The sequence below is a fragment of the Patella vulgata genome, chromosome 5, assembly GCF_932274485.2.
Source record: "Patella vulgata chromosome 5, xgPatVulg1.2, whole genome shotgun sequence".
In the NCBI taxonomy this organism is placed as follows: domain Eukaryota; kingdom Metazoa; phylum Mollusca; class Gastropoda; family Patellidae; genus Patella; species Patella vulgata.
In genome coordinates this window covers 25,386,082-25,413,554 of record NC_065883.2, presented here as the reverse complement: position 1 = coordinate 25,413,554, position 27,473 = coordinate 25,386,082, and the positions used below count along the sequence as shown (strand labels likewise).

Sequence of the window (27,473 nt, the reverse complement as noted above, 5' to 3'; positions counted from 1 at the left end):
ATCACATGTATTTATTCCTACCCCCCTTTAAAGATCATTTTAAGTCATTTCTGAGAACAAAGACTTAATCTTCATAAATTTTCACTGTCTACAGAATGACAGCTAGAAATTGTCTGCATGCATTATGCATTGATGAGCTATTTCCACAGATATACGAATCAACCCTTCAATACATAATGATTACCCCAAAGATATATTTCTTGTTAACCAATCCAAGACCACACCTCTCATATATAAACAAATGTTAAATAATGGGCATTGTGCAGTATTACTACCATTCATCATCACCAGTGGTCCCTTTCACAACAGATTTCTACATGATGTGCAACATTAATATTCAATTTTATCAAACAACCCTTCTAACCGTAAGTGGACCAACTTAATTCATTGAACATGGTTAAAACTTAAATGAAGGATTAAAACCCAAAACTATTTTGATATTTATTTAACCCTTTCTCAAAACTCATTCACCATATTAAAATATGTGTAAGAATAAGGCAAGGCTAGATTATTTTAACCTCCTTCAAAATGACTTACCTTCCTGAATTATCGTCTGTTGGACCCTTTCCTTTTAATTTCTGAACCAGTTTGGCACTGCTTCGCTTAATGGAAGCTCTCAGCTTGGAAAATGAGCCACTGCGCCTTAATTTGCCGGTCTGATAAATGTTAACGTAAAGTCAAGTGGTGTTAATGAGAGACAAACCGAAGTACTACATTAAGCACAGCTAGGCAAGAGGGACAAATTATCTTCATTGAAAACAAAAATATTTTAATGTTTCTTAAAAACTTTTTTAAGGTTGTTACTTAAAAAATCGTTATATAATTTTATTTACCAAAAAATAGATTATAAAATAAATTAAGTAAAGTTGTCTACATCAATGTATTTTAATTTACAGAAGTTTAAATTATAGTGTCTATCACCTAATAAAAAAAGTAGAACTATCCCTCTTGCCTTCTAAAGCAGAATAAAGAAATATGTAAATTTAAATAAATAACATGCCAAAAAACCCAATGATACATCTATAGAAAGAAAAAAAAATAATAAGATTTTGAAAACTAGTAAAAGTAAAAGGTTCCAAATTATTACAGAATCAAGTTTATTGGAAATATCTAATTATCTACCAATTATTGTTTTAAAAATTGTTGGCTATTCATAAGCCTATTTAACATATAATTAGGTACATAAATCAATGCAGGTGTCAGTTCTAAATCTCTTACTTCAAAGATTAAAATTTAATAATTTATTAAAAACTCAACTGTGCTTGGTGAGAAGAAGCAAAAAAGCATGGGATTCGATTTGCATTTTTCTTTTTTAAATTCATTAGCATTTTTTATAAAAAAAAAAGAAAAAAAAAAGGAAAATCAAAGTCATTAACCAATAAGGGTCAAAATTATTATTTTGATAAGGGATTGAATTCATTTTTAATGCTATTGTACAATTTGGAAATAACACTGTAAAAAAAAAAAAATTTCCACTAAACTTGTCTTCTCTTGATTTAAAATTCCTAACCATTTATAACAAATAGCTTGCCCCCAAATCAATTTAAGCATTAGCATTTAGGCTACTCTAAAGCAATGGAATTTAACTGAACAAATAGATACATTTAAGAAAATTAATTTTAATATATTTTCATAAAAAAATCTACACTATACCTCTAATCTACTTTCAAAATTAATTAAAATTAAATATACATGAAATACACAGTTAATTTAACTATCATCGGCAAAATAGCGTCAAATCAATTTTTTATTATTTCTTAAATTGTTTACCAAATTATACAATCTTGCTTTATGTACAATTTTTATATAATATTTCTGTTAATTTTATGATTTATAAATTTATTTTATTGTCTAGATCTAGGACTGCAAATGCACGTATCAGTATCTGTGACAAAAAAAAAAAATAAAGTATTTTTAAAATAATAAAATATGAGAAATCAATTACACACGAACTAAATAATTTGCTATATCAAATATGAAAAAAAAAAAAAAAAAAATTTGCTATATCAAATATGGAAAAAAAAATAATAAAAAATAATAAAAAGATGGTTGATGCTATTTTACCGGTGAGAATAATCAGAGGAAGGGGGGTGTGGAATAAACCACCGAGTGTCACGAGTCAAGATTATTACATAAATCACTCAGTGTGTAGGCAGACAGGGTATGTGTAGTAGAAAAAATGAAAAATAAAACTTCTCGGTGGTAGAAGAAATCTACTACTTTACTTAATGAAAGTGAAACTAGAAAATAAATGAACTTCGATTCAAGATTTTCGTTTGGACTATTTTCTACATACTGAAAGCTGCATTACCCATGCCAGTTAAGAAATAAGTGTAGGAAATTTTGTTTATCATCGCATCATTCAATAGATATAGGAAGATGATACTGAGAGATATTTGTATTTGTATGCACTTTCTTCTTCAAAGAAATAGTTATTGAAATAAAACTGTGTTAAGTTGTCTTTTTGTTAATCAAACCAAAGTGTTATTCACTTCACTTAAAAAGTGCAAGTTGGAATGCCATAGCAATCCTGTTATTAATAGATGCTCAGTTTCATGTTTTTGCTGGTTCTTTTTTTTATTATCAGTGCAAGAGAAAGTCTGACATGGGTTTTACATGTGGGACAAACAAAGAAAAGCAACATAGCCCTGTCATGGCCAAAACACTGAGATAAATCATGCAATCTAAATCTAGAAAACCTTCCAACTATCAGTTATATTTATTATTTTATAGTGGTAATCATAACATACTGTAATTTAAATGGGGCAGGTCAATTTTTGGTGTTTAAAAGTAAAAAAAAAAAGCCCACAAAAGCCTGATTTAATATTTGAAAACCAATCACCGGTAATGTATTGCGATCAATGTTTTAATGTGTCGTATCAACTATAATAGACCTCAGATAGTATTGTCCGAAAATTCTTCTAAAAGTAATGTTCTATTCCATTGTGTGAATTCCAGAAATCTGTTCCAATATTTAATCTATGAGTTTAGTTGTTGACACATTAAAGTTTTATTGATACGACTATATACAAATAAGATCATGCTTTCTGTAAACTAAATCAGATAGTGCTAACGAAATATATTGTTGAATTAATAATTGATTAACTTGATACATCTAAAATAAAGCGCACACCAAAGAAAGGGGGGGATAACTCATGCAACCTATTATTTCTGGCAATCATTTCCCACTATAAATAATGTAATAAACGCGCTGATGTCAGTCGGAAGATTTTCTCTGTTCTTGACTCGTACTCACCCCCTCGCCTGACCATGTGACACCGATACTCACTTCGTCATCACCATCATTTTTATCGTACGAGACGCTATCCATTGAATCTCTGCGTGACCGGTCTCGGCTACTAGAACGCTTTCTCTCTCGGGGTGAATGGTCTCTAAAATCATTTCCTAGGTCTGTCAGTTTGGCCATTTTCACTAAATCCACAGCCTAGCAGTAAAACCAAAAATGTTTTTGTTTTTTCTATTTGTTCGTATTTTAAAATAATAATCAAGCCTTCTGTCAAAGATATTTAATAATTGACTGATACATAGTATAGATATGAAGCAAGAGAAGAAAAGGTTAGATAAGATATTAAAACATATATATAATAATTATATACATTTATCAAAATTAAATTCTATTATATATATACAGAAATTAGTGAGGGAAAGAATAAAATGCAATAAATTAAAAATAAAAAAAAAATACAAGAAAGCAGAAGACAAAACAGAAGCACAGCACTCACATTCCACTTTTATCAGACGGCAATGACAGACGAGGAAAATGGCAGATTTCATTTCTAGCCTTGCCTTATTGTACCCACCTTGTATTGTCTTATAGGCACACAAGAAACCCAAAAGATTACACAGAATAATTAGGCATTCGTTTACCCTTTTACCATATTCATTCAGTGAATACAGAATCAGGGAAATTCCCTACTACCAAAATGAAGCTCTATATAATGTATCTACTATAAGAAGAATGAAACTACAACTTGGATGGAATGAAATCTGGTACTCATATATAGTGACAGAAAAAGAAAAAGTTAAGGGATCAAAGGTCATTTACCATAAATAGGTCATACAAGATTGATTGTTAATATGTCAGATGTAATATTTAGATTAAAAGTTTTAGTGGCTTGCTGTTTGAATCATACATAAATATTAATCAAGTTTGTATAACAAGATGCAGTGCTCTGGAAGTCATACAAGATGCGTCAACCCTAACCCCTGTATCCAACCAAATGTTTGTCCAAGATGTTGTGCATGTTTCTAATAGTATGTATACTGGATATTGCCCTTTAATGATTTGCCTAACAAAGATAAATATGACCATTAATGATCTACAAATTATATTGTAATAAACAGGAGTCAAACAAACCATTAAATATATCATAAACAAATGATTCAGCATTTATAAAATTCAACAATACAATTTGAGTTGTTAATAGATCACTTCATGGTTAACAGTAGTAACTAGTAATTATATAATAAGTTGGGTTAAAAAGACATGAAGTTACCAACAATGTCAGCAATTAAAAAGGTTTAAGGTCAATAATTCCACAACAGATTTGTATAAACAGAAGTTACTATAATTTTATCAAGAATGGTAATTAATTCAGTTATTGTTTATCCATAACATCGTAACTTGTTTATATCAATATGTTCAATTACTAAATGCTTACTCATACCAACAAAATTTCAACAAAAAATGAGCCATTTTTCCCTCATTTTTTTTTATCTTATTGTACTGAAAAGGGAAGATTAACTATTTTCAACAAGGTTTCCCTTTAACAAAAGGACCTAGCCAATAAATGACCTATTAATAAACAAATGTTTATGATTTAATGCATGTCTGTATACAGAATAGCATGTGTGGATATATGGAAAAGAATGTCTGTTAACATGTAGTAAATAGTTATTACATAGTTATAGCAGGTATTAATTAATATATCAATATCAGTTATTCCATTCATACTGTATAATATACACACATGTATAGCTGAGCACATTACACATGTATCTGCTGCGTGGAAATGCTAGTCAGGAATAGCAAAACCTACATCATATAGCAGGAGTTTTTATTTTAAAATTTATGAATTATATAAGATGTCTATTGGTAATTGCTAGGTAACAGGTGGGAATTGAGTGAATGGAAATGCCTCAGGAAAATTGTAATTGTAATAATAATTTCATTTAAACTTTATTCTTTATCTCAAATTTAATCTATATCAGATCAAAATCTTGGTTATGATAGCAAGCCAATCCCCAAAATAAAGGGGATTTTGAGTTAAATAAAATTGTTCTACAAGCAACTACTCACATTCTTCTTTGACCTCATGGCACATTCTTCAAGAGTTTCTGCAGCTTCATATTTTCCTTGTCTCCTGTACAGTGCTCCTAGATTTTTCAAAGTTGTGGTCACAGTAGGACTAGAAAAACACAAATTATATGAAAAATGTAAATGGAACATTTGAAACACTGAACTTTTGTATTATATTATTAACATACAAGATTAAGGCTTTCTCTATACATCTTAGTCATCAAAATCAATCCCCAAAATTTATTTTATTAATTTTTCTAAACATTCAAGCACACAAAATGAATGTGTAAAGTGTAGCAACAATCCTTGATCTTGCTTCAGATCTACAATAACAGCTCTGACAGTATTTTAAGCCCTCCTCACCCATCCAAAATATAATCAAATATAAACATTGATTGAAATACAAGAAAAGTACCTGTCTACTTTAGCTGGTGCTTTATGCCATCCACCATAATCAGGAGGGGGAGCTCCATCTTTATATTTACCCTAAAATATCATAACAATCTTATATCAGTCAAAAATATAATAGTCTTATAACAATATAATAACAGTCAAAAACACTCTTATATCTATCAACATTAAGCAAACATGGCTTTATTTCAGTAATTACATCAACATCAAAATTTTCTTGAAAATTCTTTAACTTTGAAGGGGCATTATGAGAGATTGGGTAAAGAGTAGACAGTTCTCGCTATACTATAATAGTTTTAAAAAAATAAATAATGTAAACTGAATATGCTGAAAATTTCAGTCAAATTGCTCAATTTCGGACCTAGATATTAGCTTTTGAATTTTAGGCTAGCCTTGATCATCATTACTAAAGTACGATAGAAAACAAAGTCTCCATTTTTACATTTAATTATATTTTAAAAAATGTATTCCAATCTGCTAAATATCGCAGGTTAGCAATGGTATCTAGAGTTGATTATGGTCTGGATAAGTTAATTAATGTCTAATTAATAATTTAGATAACATTTTAGGCCTAAAGAAAGACCTGCAATAGGCAGATTTAGCTCTTGCATAAGCAGAGACCCTTTAAAAGAATGTCTGTAAAGTTGTATATAATTTTCAACAGATGTACCAGAAAACTATTGATATGCTGACCTTGATTTTTATTTGATATATTTGTCAATAAACTAACCTTATTTTCTTCTCTTTCCTCTGCTCTCATCCAAATAGGTTTATTATCACCTAAAAAGGTCATGAAAATTGAGTTAATCTTTATTTTCAAACTGTGTGCCTGAGGTCATTTCAAACAAAAATTCATTTTTAGGATGTGCCTGTAACACTATTTCTTACAGAACACACCATGACAAGAAAAACAAAAGAATGAGGCTGAGGTACCCATCTTTAATTCCAAAATAAATGACACCCATTGCTTGCTCATTTATTTTTTTTATAAAGCACTGATCGATCATTTTGCTCATCACTGCTTAACCTGAGCAGAAAATACTCATTATCAAACTTAGTCATGGAATTGATAACCATACACCAAGTTTCATCACTCTCATTCAATTAGATTCAAGGTTATTGTGTTCCAAATAGTCAACAAATCAAATTGCATTTCTCTTCTTAGGTAAATCAGAAATTGTTCATCACTGAGTCAAGAAATTCATCTAATGAAAATCTACACCAAGTTTGAACCTTTTACTTCAATTACTGAAGCCTAGTTGTTGTGTTTCAAAAGGTTTGACAGTCAGGTAGATAACACCATTTCAATAATCACCTGCTTTCTCCAAAAGACGAGGTGACAATTAACAAAACTTACCTTCTACTTTCCCAAATTCTTTCTCATGTGCTCTTGTTAAAACTTCTTTATATAAACCTTCCGCTTGTTTATATTTTCCTTGTTTTAAATAGGCAGACGCCTGATACAGAGAAAAGGTTATATTTTAAAATACAATGCAATAAAAGACTAGATTCAAAAGCATATTCAATAAAATAAATTTCATAAATTAATTCAAATCATACAGCTATAAAAATATTAAACCAAATGCATTTATATATATGTAACTTCAATGGTCTCTTTAGCTCGATCATTCACAAAACATTCAAATAAAGAAATTTAAATATAGTCAATATTCAGAATTATTAAAGTGAAGACATTTAAATATTTAGAATTATTAAAAAGAAATCTATATTGTTGACATTTTGAAAAGAAATCAGGATGGTTAGTAACTGAGAGTTATGTAAATAGATAAAAGCATGAATTATGGTAGAATTAAGGCCAGTCCACACCATGAGATATATTGGTCAAACTTATGTCAACTTTTTGTCAGACTTTTGTTGATATTTTTGTCTGCAGTCACTTGTAGACTCAGATAAAAATAAATATTACACAGATTAGCAAGCATGTGGTAATGATTCATATTGTGCTACGTTTTATTAAAATAAATATTAACACATCTCTTTAAATTAATCCCCCCAACAATGTCATAGTGCCTGGCCTTAATACAAACTATAATTTAACCATGTCAACTGAACACTGTGTGTCTCTGTCTATCAAGCTTCATATATTCAATACATCAGATTGTTCACAATTTATTAACTCATGCAAATTGTGTAGTAAATTAATCATTGGATATTATACATCTCTCTAATCTTGAGAAGATATCTCTCACACACTATTAAACAGTATTAGTCAATCCAGACTGTTATTTAACAAATACAAATCATCCAGCATAAATCAGAAAATCTTTATAAGATGAGGTTACAAATCATAAATGCAGAACAGCAAGCGGTTTTAAAATTGTTCTCAAAGTTCAAATTCTTCCATTAAATAAAATATCATTCTCATTTCTGTGCATTCCATCTTACCAAGTTATTTTGTGTTTTAACGACATTGGGATCATCTGGACCTAATCTTTTCTTGTATATTTCTAATGCCCGGAGATAATATTTTTCCACCTGAAAAACCAACACTGATGTGCAGAGGACATGCAGACATAAAAGGAAAATAAAAAAAAATAAAAAAACGATTTGACTAGGTAGGCTGCACACACCGTATTTAATTCTTGGCTAAATAAAGAATAATATCCTGAAAATTAACGTTAAAATTTCTAATTGTCTTTTTTGAAAATCTTTAATCCAAAATCAAAGAAATTGGACACATTTTAATTACTCGACTTAAAGAGACAAAAAGAAATCTAGAAAAAAATACTACATATTTCATATTAACTGAGTTTCTGCAGCTCAAACCAGTTTCTTTTAATATCATAAATTAATAATTATCTCATTAGCAAACTTTCAAACTTGTCTACATCTAGAATTCAAACTGACCAATGGAACAATGTTAATAAAGAGAAAAGCATATTCTTTCTTTGAGAACTTATTTCCGATGCAGGTCTGATTGGCAAAATATTCTATATCCACATTTTTCTAGGGATCACAAACAACTCATGATGGTCCTAAGTTCCGTGTGTGCTTATAATGAATTGTTTAGCTTTCAGGGCTAACTGTCAAATTTCTGAAATAGCCTGATGGTCATCCAAAGGATTTTCTAATTACACAAAGGGTTAAAAGTTCAATGGTCAGTTTGAATATAAACAAATTAGTCACACCATATTGAATGAATGCATCATACTTGATAGAAAATACCTACTACTAATGGTCTCTGAAAATAGATAAATAATTGTAAAGATTTAGATTACTTTTAATCAATCAGTTTCTAGTTTGAACTGCAGAAAAACAATTAAAAGGAAATGGAAAAAGAAAAGAAGAAGAAGATGAGACGGGAAAATGTTGAAAAAAATAGAATAGTAAGAGATGTGTTAAGTTGTATGTCATCTTGCTTGTACTTTATGAAAGTGCTTTTGTTTACTTTTCAAGTTTTTATAATTCAAATCTTCACCTCGGCTGAATTAAAGACACCAATCACCATTTGAAGGAATTTTAATCCTTTGCAAACTACACTTGGATGTCTAAAAGAAATTTCTGTTCATATATAGCTCAGTTCCATTCAGTATTTACAAAGAAATGATGAATTGCAAATTTGTCAACATTTGTCAAGCTGGTCAAAGCAAGCCACCAATACTCTTTACTAAAATCTTATGACAAACCTATTTTTAAATCAGATTATTTACTGTTGATATTTTCAAGTTGTCTTCATCAAATACTAATTAATCAATATGGGTATGGTACACCTTCGCCTTCGCACGGTTTAAGTCAAGAAAAATTCTATTTGCTGCTTTTTTTCTTTTTTTTTTAAGAAGCATGTATGTTTACTATTAAAGTTTTGTTGTGAAAAGTTTTTATAATTCAAATCTTCACCTCAGTTGAATTAAATTAACAAGCAAGATATAAACACACAACAGGAAAAAAATACCCAAATGAAAAAGGTACCAACTACAAATATACCAGTGAAATATACCACACTACACTATAAATGTAAGAACTGACTAATATAAAGTAGGATAATGTGTCCAATAACATAACAAGTGTGTACAGCCTTAAATCTAGTCATCCCGACAGTTATCCCCATCAATTCTTACCAGATTATTTTTAGTTTTAGCGACATTAGGATCATCCGGACCAAGTTTTGATTCGTAGATCTCTAAAGCTCGCTGATAATATTGTTCTACCTGTGTACGTCCATGATAGATTGAAATAAAGCACATTGATATTTGTTAATTCTAAAACATATAAATTGCAAAATTATCATTTCATTTGCTGGTTATTTTTATTTGAAATATCAAATCTAATAAAGTTCATAATAAATAATTTAAGAACTTTCATAAACCCTTCACACCATAAGCAATATTCATTTTGGGTTTTACATATGTATATTAACATAGTTTAGAGTCCCTGAAGATCTGCCCTTACCTCTTCATATTTGCCTTGGTTCTGACATAACAAAGCCAAATTATTCAGTTGCTTAGCAACATCAGGATGATCTTTCCCAAGAACCTGAATAATAAATATATATTTATGCATGACGCAGACTGACCTATATTAGGCTACAAATAGATCTAAATAGAAAAGAGAGTAATATTAACTATCAATTTATTGTTATTAATGTCTGCATACTATTTATTATTCAACAACTCTATCTAACAAAGGAATTAATTGAAAGGCCATGTATATATTCCATTACTATTATTACATTACTTCCAGGCTACTACAAAATAATAATTTCTTTAAAAGGGAAGCATGACAAAAGACCAACAACATGATGAGAGAGAGAGAGAGAGAGAGAGAGAGAGAGAGAGAGAAATGGGGGGTAATCCACTCGACACATACTAGGTCATTTCGGGATTAACATATGGTTTAATTTTATTTCAATAATTCGCTTGCGCGTGGGGGTCTTTTATTTCAATAATTCGCTTGCGCGTAGGGGTCTTTTATTTCAATAATTCGCTTGCGCGTAGGGGTCTTTAGCAGTGGGAGGAAACCGGAGGACCCGGAGAAAACCCACGAGGTCGGACAACAACATGATGAGCAAGACCTTAAAAATCTATATTTGCAGTCCCTTTAAACAATAAAATATCATTCTCAATTTCAAAAATTAAAATGTTATACATATTTTCCAAGGTAAGTACCTTTTCTCGGATCTCCAAAGCTCTTTTACACAGTGGTTCTGCTTCTTTATATTTACCCCTCTTACCATACAAAACAGCTAGATTGTTCAACGTAGCAGCAACCTGTAAATACATATTTCAATATTAGACAAACCTGGTTCTCATTTCTATTATGACCAAAATGAAAGTACATCTAGTTAAAACAAATATAGGTTTCTCTTTACACCCCCTCCGAAGAACTTTTGAGTTAACATGTTTATCTGAAGAAATTATCTATTAAATAACTATAAAACATTAAATCTATAAGTTAACTTTTACTTATTAATATAAATATTTACAAAATCACAATAATAACCACACCACTTGTATAATTTAAAAAATAATCCACAACACCTAATTTACCTATATAATTCTTCCAAACATAGTTCCATGGCAATGGTAAAATAGTTAACAATACTTAATTCGTGGATATACTTTCTTACCACTGCCTTGGTATTATGTCATTCAGCATGCTTTGCTAAAGTGTATTTAATTAGACATTCTAAACTTTTTCAGTGATATAAACTTTAGAGCAATGTTTTGTATCCGATAAGATTTTTAATTAAAGAAATGATAGTTTTATTTATTCAGAGCAGTTTCTATTACTAAATTAACACATTTATTAATTCATGCAAAACATGCTGTTATCCTCTATGTTTCATAAATAAAAACACCCTCATCACAGAAAATACATAAAAACATCTAGAATAACCCTAACCCTGTTGTATGAATGTCAACGAATACACTTTGACTTCACTATATTTTATTGTTGCTTAGAGTTATAGCGAGGCTCCAGTGTAAATTCTAATTTCAAATCTTTTCATCCAATGCAAAATCAAACAACAAAAAAACTTTGTGTAATCACAGTAAAAATGTTGTAAAAGTGCATAAATTTGGAGTCAGTTTCTCAATAGATTTGTATTGTGAAACGGACTTCTGTTTTGAAATTTATATAATCTAATTTCCTGTAATTGTCTATCTAAAAAAAAAGCTAAATAATCGTAGAAAAATAATAGAACACACAGATCACCGAAAATCTACAAAACAATCCCAACATGCAACATTGACACCAGTGAGCAAGCCACGCACAATATCAAGAGAGGAAAAGAAAATGTGCGTGCAGTTCAACTCACGGCAGGGTGATCCATTCCCAATGTTTTTTCTCGGATACCGAGAGCATCATTCAATAGGTTTGCTGCTTCCTTATATTTGCCTTGATCTCTGTAAACAAGATGGATATCACTCTTGATAAATCTAATTCACATTTAATAATTACTGGGAAATATGATGGCAGTTTGAATTTATAATTTGACATTTAAATTTCTAGATAAGAACATTTAAAGCTGCTGAGCCTGACCCACAGAGCAGTCAGACTGACTGAATGATCAGCGCTATAGTAAACGATTATTATTATTTGTATTTTTTTGACAATATCTAATTGACAGCCAAACATTTAATTAAGAAAAAAAAATCAAAATATCAATAGTAGATAACCTCCCGGTTTGGATTCAATTGGATTTAAAAAAAGGTTCCACTATAAGGTTTTAGTAAAATTTATAGATGCCATTGACTTGTTTTGATCATATCCCATTCCGTCTGCACAGGATGCAGATTATGGACAAATTTTCATTTCATAAGGTCTTTGTAAATACTGAAAGGAATCTAAATATTACTTGTAGAGATTCAATTTTCAAAATTTTCAAATGACAATCAGAGATGGAGTTAAAAGCCAGTTGGCAATGCAATACAGAGGACTTGAATAAAAACATCTCTTCAGTTTCATTTTCTTGAATCTTTCAACCTTACATGTAAGATATAGCTTTCTGAACAAAACCTGTTAAATATTATCAAGTTAGTGATCGTAATCAAACTGTCATCATATTTCTCAGACATGTAACATTGAAACTGATCACTCACTGCTGGATGACTTTTACCAAGAGTTTTTTCTCGTATTAATAAAGCATCATGAAGAAGATTACCCGCTTCTTTATATTTTCCCTGGTCTCTGTAATAATAACAACCTACCATAGCAACATTTTATCATTTTATAGTATATAATTAACTTTACCTTTGCACAAGATCCAAAAGTTGAAATTTGATTAAACACATGTTTTATTGTTCAAAATACTCAATGTCATTCAAGTTAAAGGAGTTTAGAACATAAAAATGTACCGGTATTTACGCCCCGACCATTAATTTTTCAGGCAATATCTAAGATTCACAGCTCAAGCTTAATCCATGTAAAAATGTACTCAAATTGACTATATAAAATTTGATTAAGAAATCAAAACCCAAATATCATGATGAACAATTAAACAGCAAATACTCAATCAGATTTTACCCAACACTTATGGATGGTAATGGTCTGTTTATATTATCTGCAGAAGATGCTGAATGTTGAAGTTAAATTCATCATGTAAATATACTAAATGAAACTGAACCATTATTGAACTGATAATCCTTTTAAATATTCAGCTTTTACAATATTGCACTTTCATGAGATTAAAAGTCCTTCAAATGCCAATTATTACTTAAAAAACATTATCAATGTAATAAGTAATACTGATCTAATGACATTTTTACTATTTTTTGCAGAGATGTTAACTAAGACACTGCCATGGTCTAAAATAACAAAATATTTATATAAAATCATTCTAGGCCTTTTCCTCATTTGTGATCATTTCATATTTTGCTATAGCGTATAATTTCTTATAATTAACCCTAATATTACATAAAGTAACCCATAATAAAAAAATGTAGAACTTCATAACAAACCTGTATACAAGAGCTAAAATATTCAACATGGTAGCCACATCTGGATGATCGTGGCCGCTCGTTTTTTCTAAGTCTTCTAATGCCTGTTTACATAGTGGCACAGCCACTTCATATCGACCCTGTGACGCATACTGGATGACTAGATTATGAAGTGTACGTAGTCGGGCTGGAATTTCATAACCACCACTTGCCGCCTGGGCCATTGCACTTGGTTGGGTTGGAGATAAAACTGTAAGAAATAAAACAAGACATTGTATAAACAAGTCAACATGCTGATGTCCCCCTCCTTAATCCCACAGATAACATACATTAATTACTTGCACATTTATCTTCTTTTAATAAAAACAATCAAACTGCATATCACTCTGTACAAAAATACACAGTCAAGACATTCATATAATGAACATCTTAACAAGTCTGAACATTCTCAATCAGAATTATTGTTGTGGATCAATCAAATTGAGTATCTCTGCTTAGCCAAAGTCGAAAATCTGTATCTTATATTCACCATATGAATATTTACACCAACTTCTACCTCAGTTAGAAGCAGAGTTATTGTTTTCCAAAACATGTGACAGTCAGACAGAAGGAAGATTATTTTAGCAAGGATGATTTTCTGCAAACAATAATGCTTGTTTCACCCAACTAAAACTTAGATGTTTAACCATATTAACTGTAAGGTTAACCCTTAGGACCCGTGCAGCCGAAAGACCGCTCACAGATGCTGCTCGGTATTCTTCTAGATGTTTTTACAGCTGCTTGGGTCCTAAGGGTTCATAGACATAAACCATGTATATTAAGTATATTTTTGGTCCATTTTTACCCTGAGAGGCTAGTATATATATATAGGCCTAATGTCATTCAGGGCATCAGTATCCAAAGGGTTAATCAAAAATATTGAAGGGAAAAGTAAGGTTGCAAAGAAAACATCTGTGTTCAACTCAACACAATCGTCACATATAAAATCATGGGAGGGAATGCATACTTGCAAAGATGACAGACATATGATAAATATATGACAAATATAGGCCATATCTTGTAAAGTAAAAGAAAAATATGACCTTACCTTCTGGTTGTGGACCATCATCATCATCATCTGGAAAACCTAAATCTAATGACTGTGATGATTGATCATTAGCAACAGATTCTTTTTCTTCCACACTTTGTTGCTATAAAATAAAGTCATTCAATTATTTAGATCATCATTCATATTAAACCAAATATGTACTGACTGGTCTACTGAATGATATTAGCTTACACAGTATTATGAGGTCTTGTTGTGGATCATTAATCTTGAAAATAACTGGGATTAATCCCATGTCCAGTGTGTGAGCTGTCTTGTATAGTATTAAATCAAATAAACACACAAACTCTCAACAAACACCCACTATTTCATCGCTTTATAATATTTTATGACTATACATGTAAGGTGGACAATTAAAATTGATTAAACAAATCCAATGATATAGTGATTTTTTCCCCAACGATTTCTGCTTGACTTAATAATATTCTAGAAGAGACAAACGAGATCAATTTAGTTGGACCAATCCATGGTCTTTTTATGCTTACCATATTAGGATCCATGGAATCATATTTCTTCATTTCATTCATAAATTCTAAATGTTTCTTTTCTTCTTCTAAAGCCGCAGATTTCTGTTCACTACTTTGTAATTTCTGTTGTGTATTTGCTAATTCGTCCCGTAACCAACCATTTTCTTGACATAATCGCCTAACCTGTGCTCGTAATTTCTGTTTTTCTGCTTCTACATGTTGTAAGTGATTGGCTAAAGCCATCATTACCTGAAGAAGGAAAAGAATGAAATAGGATTTAACATCAGGTATTTCAAGGATTAACAAAATCTTGATTTTAATCTTACTCTTTTGCATGAAATGAGGGTGGAAAACCTCAATAACCTAGACACAAACCAAGGACTAACAAGTCAACGGTGAGGCTGGTGTCCCCCGCCGAAATCTCGAAATAAATAGATGACACATATTAATTAATTGCATGTTTATCTTTTTCAAAAGTAAGAATCAATCAAACTGATTATCAACTATAGACTAAGTTTCATCACTCTCTATCAGTAAGAATCAAAGTCAAAGAAATTGCTTAGTTCTGCTTAGCTTTAGTGGGAAATGTTAATCATTGAACTCAGTCAAGACTTTTACCTAATGAACATCAACATCAAGTTTAAACATTCTACCTCAATTAAAAGCAGAGTTGTTATGTTCCAAAGTTTTGACCAATCAAATTGCTTATCGCTCCTTAGCCTAAGCAGAAAATTCTCATCTATACTCAGAGTTTCATAGCTCTCACTTAATTATAACCAAAGTTATCGTGCCCAAAAGCATTAATCAATCAAATTGCTTATCTCTGATTACCGTAAGCAGACATGTTCATCATCAAAACTCTATCAAGGCATTCACATAATGAACGCCTACACCAAGTTTGAACATCCTCTCTCAATTAGAAGTAGAGTTATTGTGTTTCAAAGTCTCGACCAATCAAATTTCTTATCGCTCTGCTTACCCTCAGCAGAAAATCTTCATTATCGACCTTAGTCAAGGTACTGATGTGATGAAACTATACACCAAGTTTCATCACTCTTACTTATTTAGAACTAAAGTTACTGTGTTCCAAAGCATCAACCAATCAAATTGCTTATCTTTGCTCTAAGCAGAATTCCATCAAGGCATCGACCTAATAAACGCCTACACCAAGTCTGAACATTCTAGCTCAATTAGGAGAGTTATTGTCTCTCAAAAAGTGTGACGGACAGACAGACAGACAAACCCATTTAAATAGTCCCCTGCTTTCTTCAAAGGGGGACAAAAACTCAAGACTGGTGACATTTTTTAGATCAAAACAGTACTTTTTTCTATTTGGGTCACTGGGGTTTTTAGCCAGAGAAAGGGCCGGTCTTTGAAAGGTATTAAACTACATTTATTGCAAGATTATTTCAAATTTTTAGAGCACTTTGTGTAAGTGTGTTTTTATATTTTCATTCCTCCTCTTACTTCCATGTTTTAACATAAGATAAACTCACAATCAGATAAAACCCAGGACAGCAGGGATGACAGACTGAAGATCTGTGGCTTATTGCTTTAACATAGCATTACAAACCAGTCATTGGAATTTTAGTGAAGTTGAACAAAAAAAACATTTGATGGCCCTGGGCCCAGATCAGATCAAAAACTTTAAACTATTTATAACAAATTGCACCTGTTGAAAATCTGAGCTATGTGAGCTGGTATAATGGTAAGAGAATAGTACAACTCACCTGTGCTTCCCCTAAACCTAGATCTATCATATCTGATGATTTTTTCAATATATTTGTTTTTTCCTCCACCAAATTTGTATCACCATTTTCACGTTTAATAGTTTTCATGGAGGTAAGAAGGCTATTAAGAATTTGATGATGTTCATTTTTTAAAGTTTCTAATCCTTGTATAACAGTTTTAGTGTTGCTCACTATTTCATCTTGTGTTAAGGCAGTCATTTTGCCTATTTCTGATATTTTCTTTCTGAAAAATACAAAACAAGCAAAAAATATAATATATCAACAGTAATATACATACTAAATGAATTTATTTATGGTTGGGTTTTCCCATCTGATTATCTTAATTTTGCTGCAGTCATATCAGAGTGCAATAATTTCATTGTTTTTACAAGTGAGGCTTTTGGTTGAACATATATTTTTCATTTACAATATTAGTGTACTAAATAGTACCTTCAACACTGTTTCTAACCTCTAGGTAGCTATCTGGCCTATATATTTAACAGGCATTTGTGTCCTGGAGAGATCATACATATTCCATTTAGGTACTAATTACACTAATAATGTTACAAACTATGATGCTGGAACAGGTCTGCTTGGCTGTTTATATCCACTGACTTGGATCAGCAGAATCTATTCCTGTTCAATTAACATTATTCCATTTAAATTTAAGCTAACTGAAGTGTATGGAAGCATGTTCTTAAGCGACGTAATACCCCCAAATTTTCTTTTTTTGTGTGTGTTATGCGAATATCTATTCCATAACAACGCCCAAACATTGTAATGTTAAGCAAGAAATTAACATAAGAATAATGAAATCATAAAAGCCTTGGTTCTCTTTAACCATAACAAATTAACATTTGCATGTCGTGGGAAAGTTAACGTCATAATGTTGCGATGTTTCAGCAGGCTAACTACAAGGTCAAACGCCTTACGTTTTTAATACACACACATAATTGTGTGTCAACCTTGATATAGATGCACTTTTTTAATGTCTACTGAACCAATTTACTTCCTTTAAATTAAATTCTAAACTTCATTATAATAATAATACATGATTTTCACAAAATAAACCCATTAAATAAACCAAACATCCATTCTAGAAGGCTTGATTTTGAATTATTATATTCCTCAAGTGAACCAATTTACTTCCTTTAAATTAAATTCTAAACTTCATTATAATAATAATACATGATTTTCACAAAATAAACCCATTAAATAAACCAAACATCCATTCTGGAAGGCTTGATTTTGAATTATTATATTCCTCAACTGAACCAATTTACTTCCTTTAAATTAAATTCTAAACTTCATTATAATAATAATACATGATTTTCACAAAATAAACCCATTAAATAAACCAAACATCCATTCTAGAAGGCTTGATTTTGAATTATTATATTCCTCAAGTGTAAATAAACAAATTGACAGACATACAAATCTATATTAATATGGTGGATAAATACTGCCTCGTAACATTGAACCATTGATTATACGAAACGTATGTTGCAGACTAAAATCAATGCTTTTATACAGTAACAAATTTTATCTTGGCCAGTAGTGTTAGTTAAGAGACAAGCCGAGTTTGAAGAAGACAGTAAACCAAATAATGAGTGAAGAACACTAGTAATATTGATTGCTACGGCATAAATAATGAAGTAAGGGTAGTCAGTGGCTGTATAAATAGTCTTTTATACTCAAACATAATGACCAAAGTAATCAAGTGCTAATGGAAATTCAACACAATAGCAACACTAGAGATTCATATCATATTTCCCTCATTTGATAATCACACACGACAGAACATTATTCAAGAGATGTTAGTTAATACAGGATTATGAAAATACCAAGTGCAGCAATGTCAATGACAAAAAATAACAAATTTTAGGATTATCATCAACAGTGTAAATACACAAAACTTTGTATTATATTACACCACAACAAAGCAGTCTGAAGTGAATACACTATAACTTCTCACCTTGAATTCATTTTATATATAACAACCTGGAAATGGACTCCCAGAATGAAAGGAAATGAGGTTTAAGGTAATAATTTCTGAACCAACTGGGCTAATCACTACTATCAAGACAAGGATATGCCATACAGTGTGCTGTGAGGGAATTTTGACTTGACAGAGGCACTACAGCCTACTATTATTTCAATTTCCAATTTCCAACTGTCAAAGGACTCAAAGGTTCCATACATACATGTACCATGGAGGTATGAACAGGACTTACTTTGAAACATAACACTTAACACTAAATAAATGTCCAATAAACTGATACGGCACATCCAAATCTTCAACTGTTAAACACTTCAATTCTAAATGAAAGTATTTGCGAGAAATTTGAAAGAAATTTAAATGCACTTGATAAGAGTAATCTAATCAGAGGAAAAACATATTTCATCTAAATTTGATATCATATGTGTGTAATATAACTAAATTCATACACATGTTTATATTATATAACTCCTATCACAGAGATCAGTTTAATAATTCATAATCAAGATTCATGGTGATTGCACTTTAAAGATTATTTTCCTCCTACATGTCGTAAGGAACTATAACTCTCTTGGGATTTAATCAAATAAAAGATGCATTCCCAGAAAAGTATTTATCGGGTGGTTATTTCCAATAAAAGTATGGTAATTTTGGTATATGAAAAGTAGAGACACCCGATCTTACTAGAAAAATATAGGATTCCCTGAAAAACATCCACAGGACAAAATTGTCAGCTTGACAATTAGGGCTGTCCACTCGAGTGACGTCAAAGGTGACGAGAGCGGACCTGGAACAAGAGAAAGACTTAAACATACAACAGATTCTGAGACTAAACTGTGGAAGAAAAGAAGTGGGCAGGGCATAATCTCAGAATTTACTTAGGCTTCGATATCTATGGTAAGTGGACAGCGATTAAAAACAACACCGTCTTTTATAACTATATGCAATAAATTCTTTTTCGACTTGGCAGCCTTGGCTAGTTTCTGCGACCGCAAAGTTATGAAACTTGGCTTCTTTATTGTGTGATCAATTCCATTTACATTTACCTTTGATGTATGTATGTATGATATATCAGCTATTTATAAAGAATACATGCATTCCTGATAATTTTGACCCAGGTGGATCACATACTACACACATTTTAACAACCAGATGTCCATCAATCTGTAGTTCTATACTAGAATAGACTGTAAAATAACTGTGTCAGTATTTAGCTATCCTATTCAGTACTTGTACTGATATATTCATATCCATAGCTCTATTAGTATTACACTAGCTACCAATATGAGAATTTTGCTTTAAAATCAAACACAACATGTATGTCATATGTTTATATATGTATACAACATATGTGTTTATATATGTACAAGGTATTATTTATGAGAGAGTTATTTATTGATTAGTTTCAAAGAAGTTGAGTTTGAGTCAGCTGATGTAGAAACATGGTGCCATTGATTAGTGATGCAAGTATAGAATATATGTAATAACAAATATGTATTAATAGTAATTACAAAATAACCAGACCATAGCAGAACACACCACAATATTATTATACTTGTAATAAGCTTATCTAAAGAAATATAGGCTTACTTTTGTAAAAAAGAAAATGACCATTATCTTATACAACTATGTTCTTCTGAATTGTTTACATTTTACATTACAATTATTTCTTTCGAGACATAGTTCATGTGATAAAACAACCTTCAGTCCATTTTTCAAATACTATAAATTGCAAGTATCTTGGTATTCTTGTCTGCGACATCACATCAGTGGAAGTGGACATTAAATAAAGCTATTTCACACACTCTCACTATTCAATATGTCTTAGAAAATAAAGCTCTAGACTTGTTTTTGATACATGTACGTGTAGAATGGAACATGCCATTTTGTTATCACACCTAGAAAATGTATCAACTATGGTGGTATCTATCTAGTTAACCATGCCAATATTCACGCAGCGATTGGAGAAAAAAACAATTCTCCATGTACAAGTCTTCATGAACTAATGATTTCTCTATTCTTAATGGAGAAAACGATAGTAGGTACATTGATTTATTTTACCTGTTAAACACTGTATACAGTAACAATTACTCCATCATAGGTCTAGACATAACCCAACAATCTACACAGACACAGCAGATCTCATGATTAATATCTAATTTTCATTCTACAAATCACAGTAAAACACTTCCTAACAACAATACTTTACACCTATAAGCTCAAATGGAAGCCATGCTGCCTCCATCACAGATGATGATTCACATCAGTAGTGGTAGTGCATCTCCATTTACCCATCCGTCTATTCCATTGATTTTTCTGGTTGATAAAAGCAACAATAAACATGGCTTAAGTCAACAGAAGACTGGGGAATAGTAGGAATATTAGAATGTAAGAGTTAATTGTCTGGTAGAATTCTTCTAACAGCTGTTGAAATGGTTCAATGCAGGGATTACACTTCAAAACCCTGTCGGTCATTTTTAATAATGCACAGAAACTTTGACAAATAATTTGTTTTTATTTAGGATTGTGTTAATTCCTGACATTTGATAAGATTCTCACGTAATAATTTTTGCGTTTTTATTTATGATTTCGTTAATTCCTGACATTTGACAAGATTCTCACATAATAATAAACTTTTATTTTTCTACTATCAGACATCAATCATTAATTATCAACAAAACACTCTATAATTTAATCCTCTGTTGACAACTACAGGTATACCATTCTATTTCTATAATACCTGACATGAACTGACATGGCTTGATTGACTTCTATATCTACTCGCTGTACAAGACGTTACATTTCATAGTTAGGTTTATGAAAAATGAAAAATATTGTTGTTTTACGAACGATGGGTCCCAAGCCATTTTGGTCTATTTTCAAGACAAGTACATGTAGTTAAGACAAACACGTATGACAGATTTGGAACCCATGGTTCTATGATATGCGAGTGTATTAGAATTTATATGGTCTAATTTTGGGTGGGGTAAAAATACACTGATTTCCTATTGGTTTACAACATACTGAAGAAAAATTTAGCTTATTATAAATGAAATGTGTACATCTAAATTATCCAATTAACAGGTAGTTGTTAACAAAATAAAGAAAATCATATTAATATGTTAATCATTCCTACTAAATATTACAAAATATAGAAGAATTTAATTGGATACTGTGCATTTACGAAAGTTTTAGCTTTCTTGCTTTATTCAGATATATTTTACACTGCTGGGGAGATGGGCTTGTATAGGAAGCAATGTCATCACAAATGAAAGTACATGTACACTGTAGTAGTAGTACCGGTAGCTGCCTAAATAATGATAATTAATTTTTTCTGACCCCAATTGGCTATGGTACACCAACCAAAGAATCTGTTTCTTTTTCAAATCACCAAAAATTTGTTTCAGAGCCAATAAATGATAGACACAATATACTGTATCATCAGTTAAGCCATGTACGAAAGTAAGAAGATGGAAGAAGATGGGATAAGATATGATAATTTCTTTGATCCGATAACATAAGTTCCCTTTTATTCATTAATAACCATTCTGTCTGTAAACTAATAGTAATAATAAACAAAGAATATTTCCTAAAAGGCATCTGAAGATCTAGTTAATTTACCTATCCCCTTTGTAGTTAGTATTACTAGTAAGATAAAGATTACCATATGGGATATGTTAAGTAAAGAATGTCGGTATTGGTATTTAACTAGTTATTACAAAATACCTGGCATCAACTTGTACCATTCACACTTAAAGATAAACACTTTTTTACTAGATTACTTATACAACTAACATTAGATTAAATAAAGTTATTTCACACCGGACTACCTGTAACTTAATAATACATACATACTAAAGTATTTATTAATATGAAGCAAGTAACTTTACAGTAACAATTACAAAATACTTGTTATTTATCAACATTTTATATCCATATCAATAAAAAGTATCCCCAGGATATATCAGTCTCTATGTTGCGTTGTTTGTTTTTTAAACGATTACTTAATGTTTACAAGTTCAAAAGAATTAACAATGTGACTAATGCCAGGAATATGAATTGTCAAAGATACATTTGGGGAGCCATAGTGGTTTTGTGAGTATGGCACAGGTGACAATAATAAGTCCATCCATATGTAGGCATATAAAAACTTAATGCATAGATGAACAGGGTGACGACAGTTTATGTTGGACGTTTGATGTCTTGGACATCTTCTACTGTCTATATCTTATTGTAAATAAACTATATTGGTTTTAATGGTTTCCTTTTAAACTCAAATATCACATGTATCAGTGAAATCTGGGTTAACTCTTGTCATGATTCATTAAATATGTGTGATATACCCAAAATAACTGATTATTGTAAACAGATTATTGAAAGAAGTATAAGTTAAGTCAACACTAAGGTCATCAAATTATTTTGCTAATAGTTACCCTACATAATAAACCATGGTAAGGTCATAAATATACATCATCACTGTAGCTATTTCACATTTTACTGTCTATTGGACAGTAAATTATTAAACTTTTCATATGTAAATACAAATATGTTAGAAATGATAACTGAAGTGTTCTTTTTTTTTTTTCTTTGAGAAATGATTAAATTGATGAACAAAATAAGGTACATCACAGTACTACCACATTATAATAAACCACCTATTTTTTAAGTAAAATTAAAGATTATTTAAACAACATTCTGATAATAAATTAACTTCACATTAAGCAGATAAAACTGGTTTTGAAAATATCTAAAAAAAAAATGTTCCTTTGAACATAACCAAGTCATCTACTAACCCAACAACACTTATTTTCATCTTATTTAAAGTATTTATTGTGTCCAAGAAATATCTAATTAAGACTAAAGCTGCACAATAAGTAGTTTAATCATGTTTTCAAATCAAAGTTTATTTAGGATGTTGAGGAAATGGAGCTTTAATAAATTGTAAACAACTTAATATTCATAATTTACCTACCTGTCATAAAAAAACCAATCATATGCCTAAACTAATGACTTAAATTGCATGAACCTATAGATAAGAAAGAAAACTACAAACTAAATCTAATTGGGTCAGGACAAAAGTGATCTTTATTTTCACTGAAGCATATCCAATTAAAACTATATGTACAATGTCTGTATACATGCTAATACACCATGAAATAAAGCCAAACATCACTCTATCCATATCACCTCGGTGGAAGCGGACGTAAAATACAACTAACTTATCATCATCATCATATCCATAACTTAATTAGGCCAAAAGGTTTCCTAAATGACCCACCTTTTTTTGACATACAGAAAACCAGGTGACAAAACATAGCTTTCTCATATGAGCCACATAAAATGCTCACAACTATAATGTTTTCAGGGTGCAATAAATAATTTTCACATTTTAATAGCAAAAACAAATCTCGGCCAATTCTTTACAAGATCAAATCTGTGGTCAAAACAAAATTTGGTAATCAAGGGTGACACCTCCAGAAATAGCCTAAGTTATACGAAATTGTTGAAAATCAATAGGTTTCTTCCTTTCTACCAACATACAATATTAAAAGGGCCATTATAGGAGATTTGATACAGAGTTGACAGTTCTTGTTATAATAATAGTAAATAGATACAGTAAATAGAATATGCACAATAGAATAGGGGCACAATTCCTGGTGATCTGAGAATAAACAGGCATCTTGCTCTTACCAAGCAGAAAAACTTATTAAATCGATTTTCATTAAGACAATGATAATTAAGCCACTCTAAGTATTATATAATCAAGGTGCTTATTCTGTGCGATATTATTATCACAAATTGTGTAATATCGACTGGTGTTCAATTAAATTCCCAAACGATCAAAATTGGGTAACTGTAGTCATAGGAGTGTTAGACAAAAATAGAGGAATACTGTTCTTAAGAATTATAATACATGTCCAGTAGCTTTCTTCACAGAAAATTTTTTTCTGATAACAAAAAATACTGTCTAGTGGCACTAGATAAAATACCTTTACAGTATCTTTTATTTTTAGAGTTTTAAGTAAATGCAATCCATTTGAATTTGTAGACCTTTGATGGGACAGATTGAGAAAATTAATCAATAATCTAAGCAATGCCAAAAAAAACCAAACCAAAAAATGTAGACAGTAAATCAACCTCAATCACTGACACTGCTAATTCTACTGAAAATATTCATTTCAAAGAAATTTATACTGCGCAGTCTAGATCTTGGAATCTGAATGATACATTATGTTCGACTTCAGAATATTTGATTCACATATCAGCAAATTGTCTGGGACTTATCGTCTGGAGTTTAAATATGGACCGATACCTGATGTATCAAAGTTATTTCTAATCCACAATGTTTTATGGAAGGGTTACCAGCTTTGTCATTCACTGTGATATTTTATTGTTAGGGTCATGTTCTTGTACTATTGGTGTTCTATGTTTTATATGTGTAGTTAGATACAAGTACGACACAGTCTATGCTATAAGCTACCAATTTGTAGTAATTTCTCATGTGAAATACTGAAACTTCTTTATGTTGTATATAGATCGATATGAAACAAATAGAAATGGGCATACAAAAACCAATGTATTAATTAAGATCTAACCTTTAATAAAATACTTAAAGTTCACTAATTGTAGGAGACCAACTGTAAATAAATTTAGCCTTAAATTTCGGGCGTGTACAGTATTATACAGCCACAGGTGTGCAATCATACAGTACATTATTGAACGACAGAGAGACGTTTTCATCATATCTACACAAGTCTATTGATATTTATGTTATACTTATAATGACATGATGATCAATCAATTAGTACTCAATTCATATAACCTATGACCCGAAGCACAATCATTTTACAGAACATTTACTTTCAACTTCTAATATATTACTCATACTCAGTTATATTTTACATGTTTTTAAAAGACTAATAAAACATTTTCCTTATTTAAATTTAACAAAAATATAGGCACTCAAGAGTATTCTTTAGACAGTATTTTTGACCAACAGGTTATATACAATCTGGACCTCGATGTTAATGAGTCAGCCACTAATTAAGTACCTTCCATATATCGGTGCCCACGAATATAGTTCTTTCTACTTTTTTGCTCTTTTGCATGGCTATTATTGGTGTAGAATTGAACAAAAGGGTTTGAATTGGCATTTTCTGCCAGGTTTTGGTGAATATTGATGATTTAGAGACAGAGAGATAATCTAAGGGGTTGGTTATGGGGATGCGGATAGTTACATAATTACTAGTATGCTACCCCGGAACTTCAAATTTGTGTGTCCCAATATTTTTAACGATCAACCTCATACAAGCTTTGGAGGAAGATTTTGTCTAAAACTAGTAAAATCACGAATAAAAGAAAATAGCTAAATAATACAAAAGTATCCAAAACAGATTTCTTTGAACAAAACTACATGTGTTATTATTTCACAGTATTTGATAAATGGTGTGTTTTGTTAGAGAGCTAAAAGTATGTCTCGTTTTGAATGGGTGTTACATTATAAACATCACATATTACCCTACATGAGGTCCCTTGGTTCAAAAGGGAAGTAGGCTTATTGACATATTGAAGTTATCACAATAATCACCTGAACATCATTCATAATAAATCACACCCTGTGTGACAAACAACCAAATATTATTATGACATAATGCATAAATGAAAACCAACAAGATCATTTTCTCCCACACTTTAAACACATAACAATCATTCAAGCATCACAAGTAAGATTAAATGTGAGGTCTAGCAGTAAAAGTGGCGATACATACAAATCAGATTGATTTATGACGTATTATATTATGTAAATATTATGAATGGCTATTATGTAATTTTAATGACCTATCAAAATACTTATACATTGTAGATTACCTACAATATAGGTAATATTACCTACAATAATCTGTCTATATCAAATTATAATATTATGCCTAATATATTATTGATTAGCCCAGCTTTATCTAGTCAAAAGGCTAACCAGTACATTGTTTTCATGCAGAAATAAAGATACATCTCAGTGACAAAATCACAGCTTACAAAATGGGATAAATATTTCTTTTACAACTGAATAAATTAATAATCATATAGTAATTTTTTAGATTTCATAACACAATAAGCTTACTTCAATACGTCAACACAAGTATTAGTTGCTTCAGATGAGTCATTCATATTACTGTATATCATACTGCTTTCACTTATCACTGAAAATGAAGTGTTGCATGGACATTTATGACAAAAAATACTTACAGTCTATATGCCTTAATAGTCTCTGTCTCCATCATCTTTCAAAATCTACTTAAAAATTCCTCGTCAACTCATCCAAAAAGATAGCATTTCTGCCACCATGTTCTTTGCGTGCAGTATACAGTATAAATTATAGACTACTTCCATTCATTATTAGCCCAGGGTGTTTAGGTAAAATGAAAGACACTTGGGCCACCAACAACTTTTGTATTACACAGAATGGAAATGAAATCCACACACAGAGAAAACATCAATGTCTCAAACACAACGAAAAGCAGATGTGGTATGAAATTTTTGGCTTT

At 30.8% G+C, this 27,473-nt stretch overlaps 1 protein-coding gene across 11 annotated transcripts in view; it reads right to left on the bottom strand.

Annotated features, from left to right (window-relative positions):
- Window positions 1-27,473, bottom strand: part of LOC126820892 (kinesin light chain) — a 43,027-nt gene that overhangs the window by 8,232 nt on the left and 7,322 nt on the right. For 2 of the 11 annotated variants that reach the window (XM_050549056.2, XM_050549058.2), the window contains exons 1-15: window positions 27,175-27,419; window positions 16,932-17,175; window positions 15,220-15,450; window positions 14,717-14,819; window positions 13,651-13,879; window positions 12,009-12,096; window positions 10,858-10,959; window positions 10,142-10,225; window positions 8,138-8,227; window positions 7,089-7,188; window positions 6,462-6,511; window positions 5,736-5,806; window positions 5,321-5,429; window positions 3,257-3,445; window positions 538-656 (exon numbers count right to left, since the gene is read on the bottom strand). In XM_050549056.2, the coding sequence (XP_050405013.1) occupies window positions 538-656; window positions 3,257-3,445; window positions 5,321-5,429; window positions 5,736-5,806; window positions 6,462-6,511; window positions 7,089-7,188; window positions 8,138-8,227; window positions 10,142-10,225; window positions 10,858-10,959; window positions 12,009-12,096; window positions 13,651-13,879; window positions 14,717-14,819; window positions 15,220-15,450; window positions 16,932-17,175; window positions 27,175-27,209 (1,844 nt within the window). In that variant the 5' untranslated portion in view covers window positions 27,210-27,419. Of the gene's footprint in view, window positions 1-537; window positions 657-3,256; window positions 3,446-5,320; window positions 5,430-5,735; window positions 5,807-6,461; window positions 6,512-7,088; window positions 7,189-8,137; window positions 8,228-9,810; window positions 9,901-10,141; window positions 10,226-10,857; window positions 10,960-12,008; window positions 12,097-12,792; window positions 12,881-13,650; window positions 13,880-14,716; window positions 14,820-15,219; window positions 15,451-16,931; window positions 17,176-27,174; window positions 27,425-27,473 lie in introns of those variants that run through there. The other 9 variants (XM_050549051.2, XM_050549050.2, XM_050549049.2 and 6 more) reach the window with 9 other exon arrangements.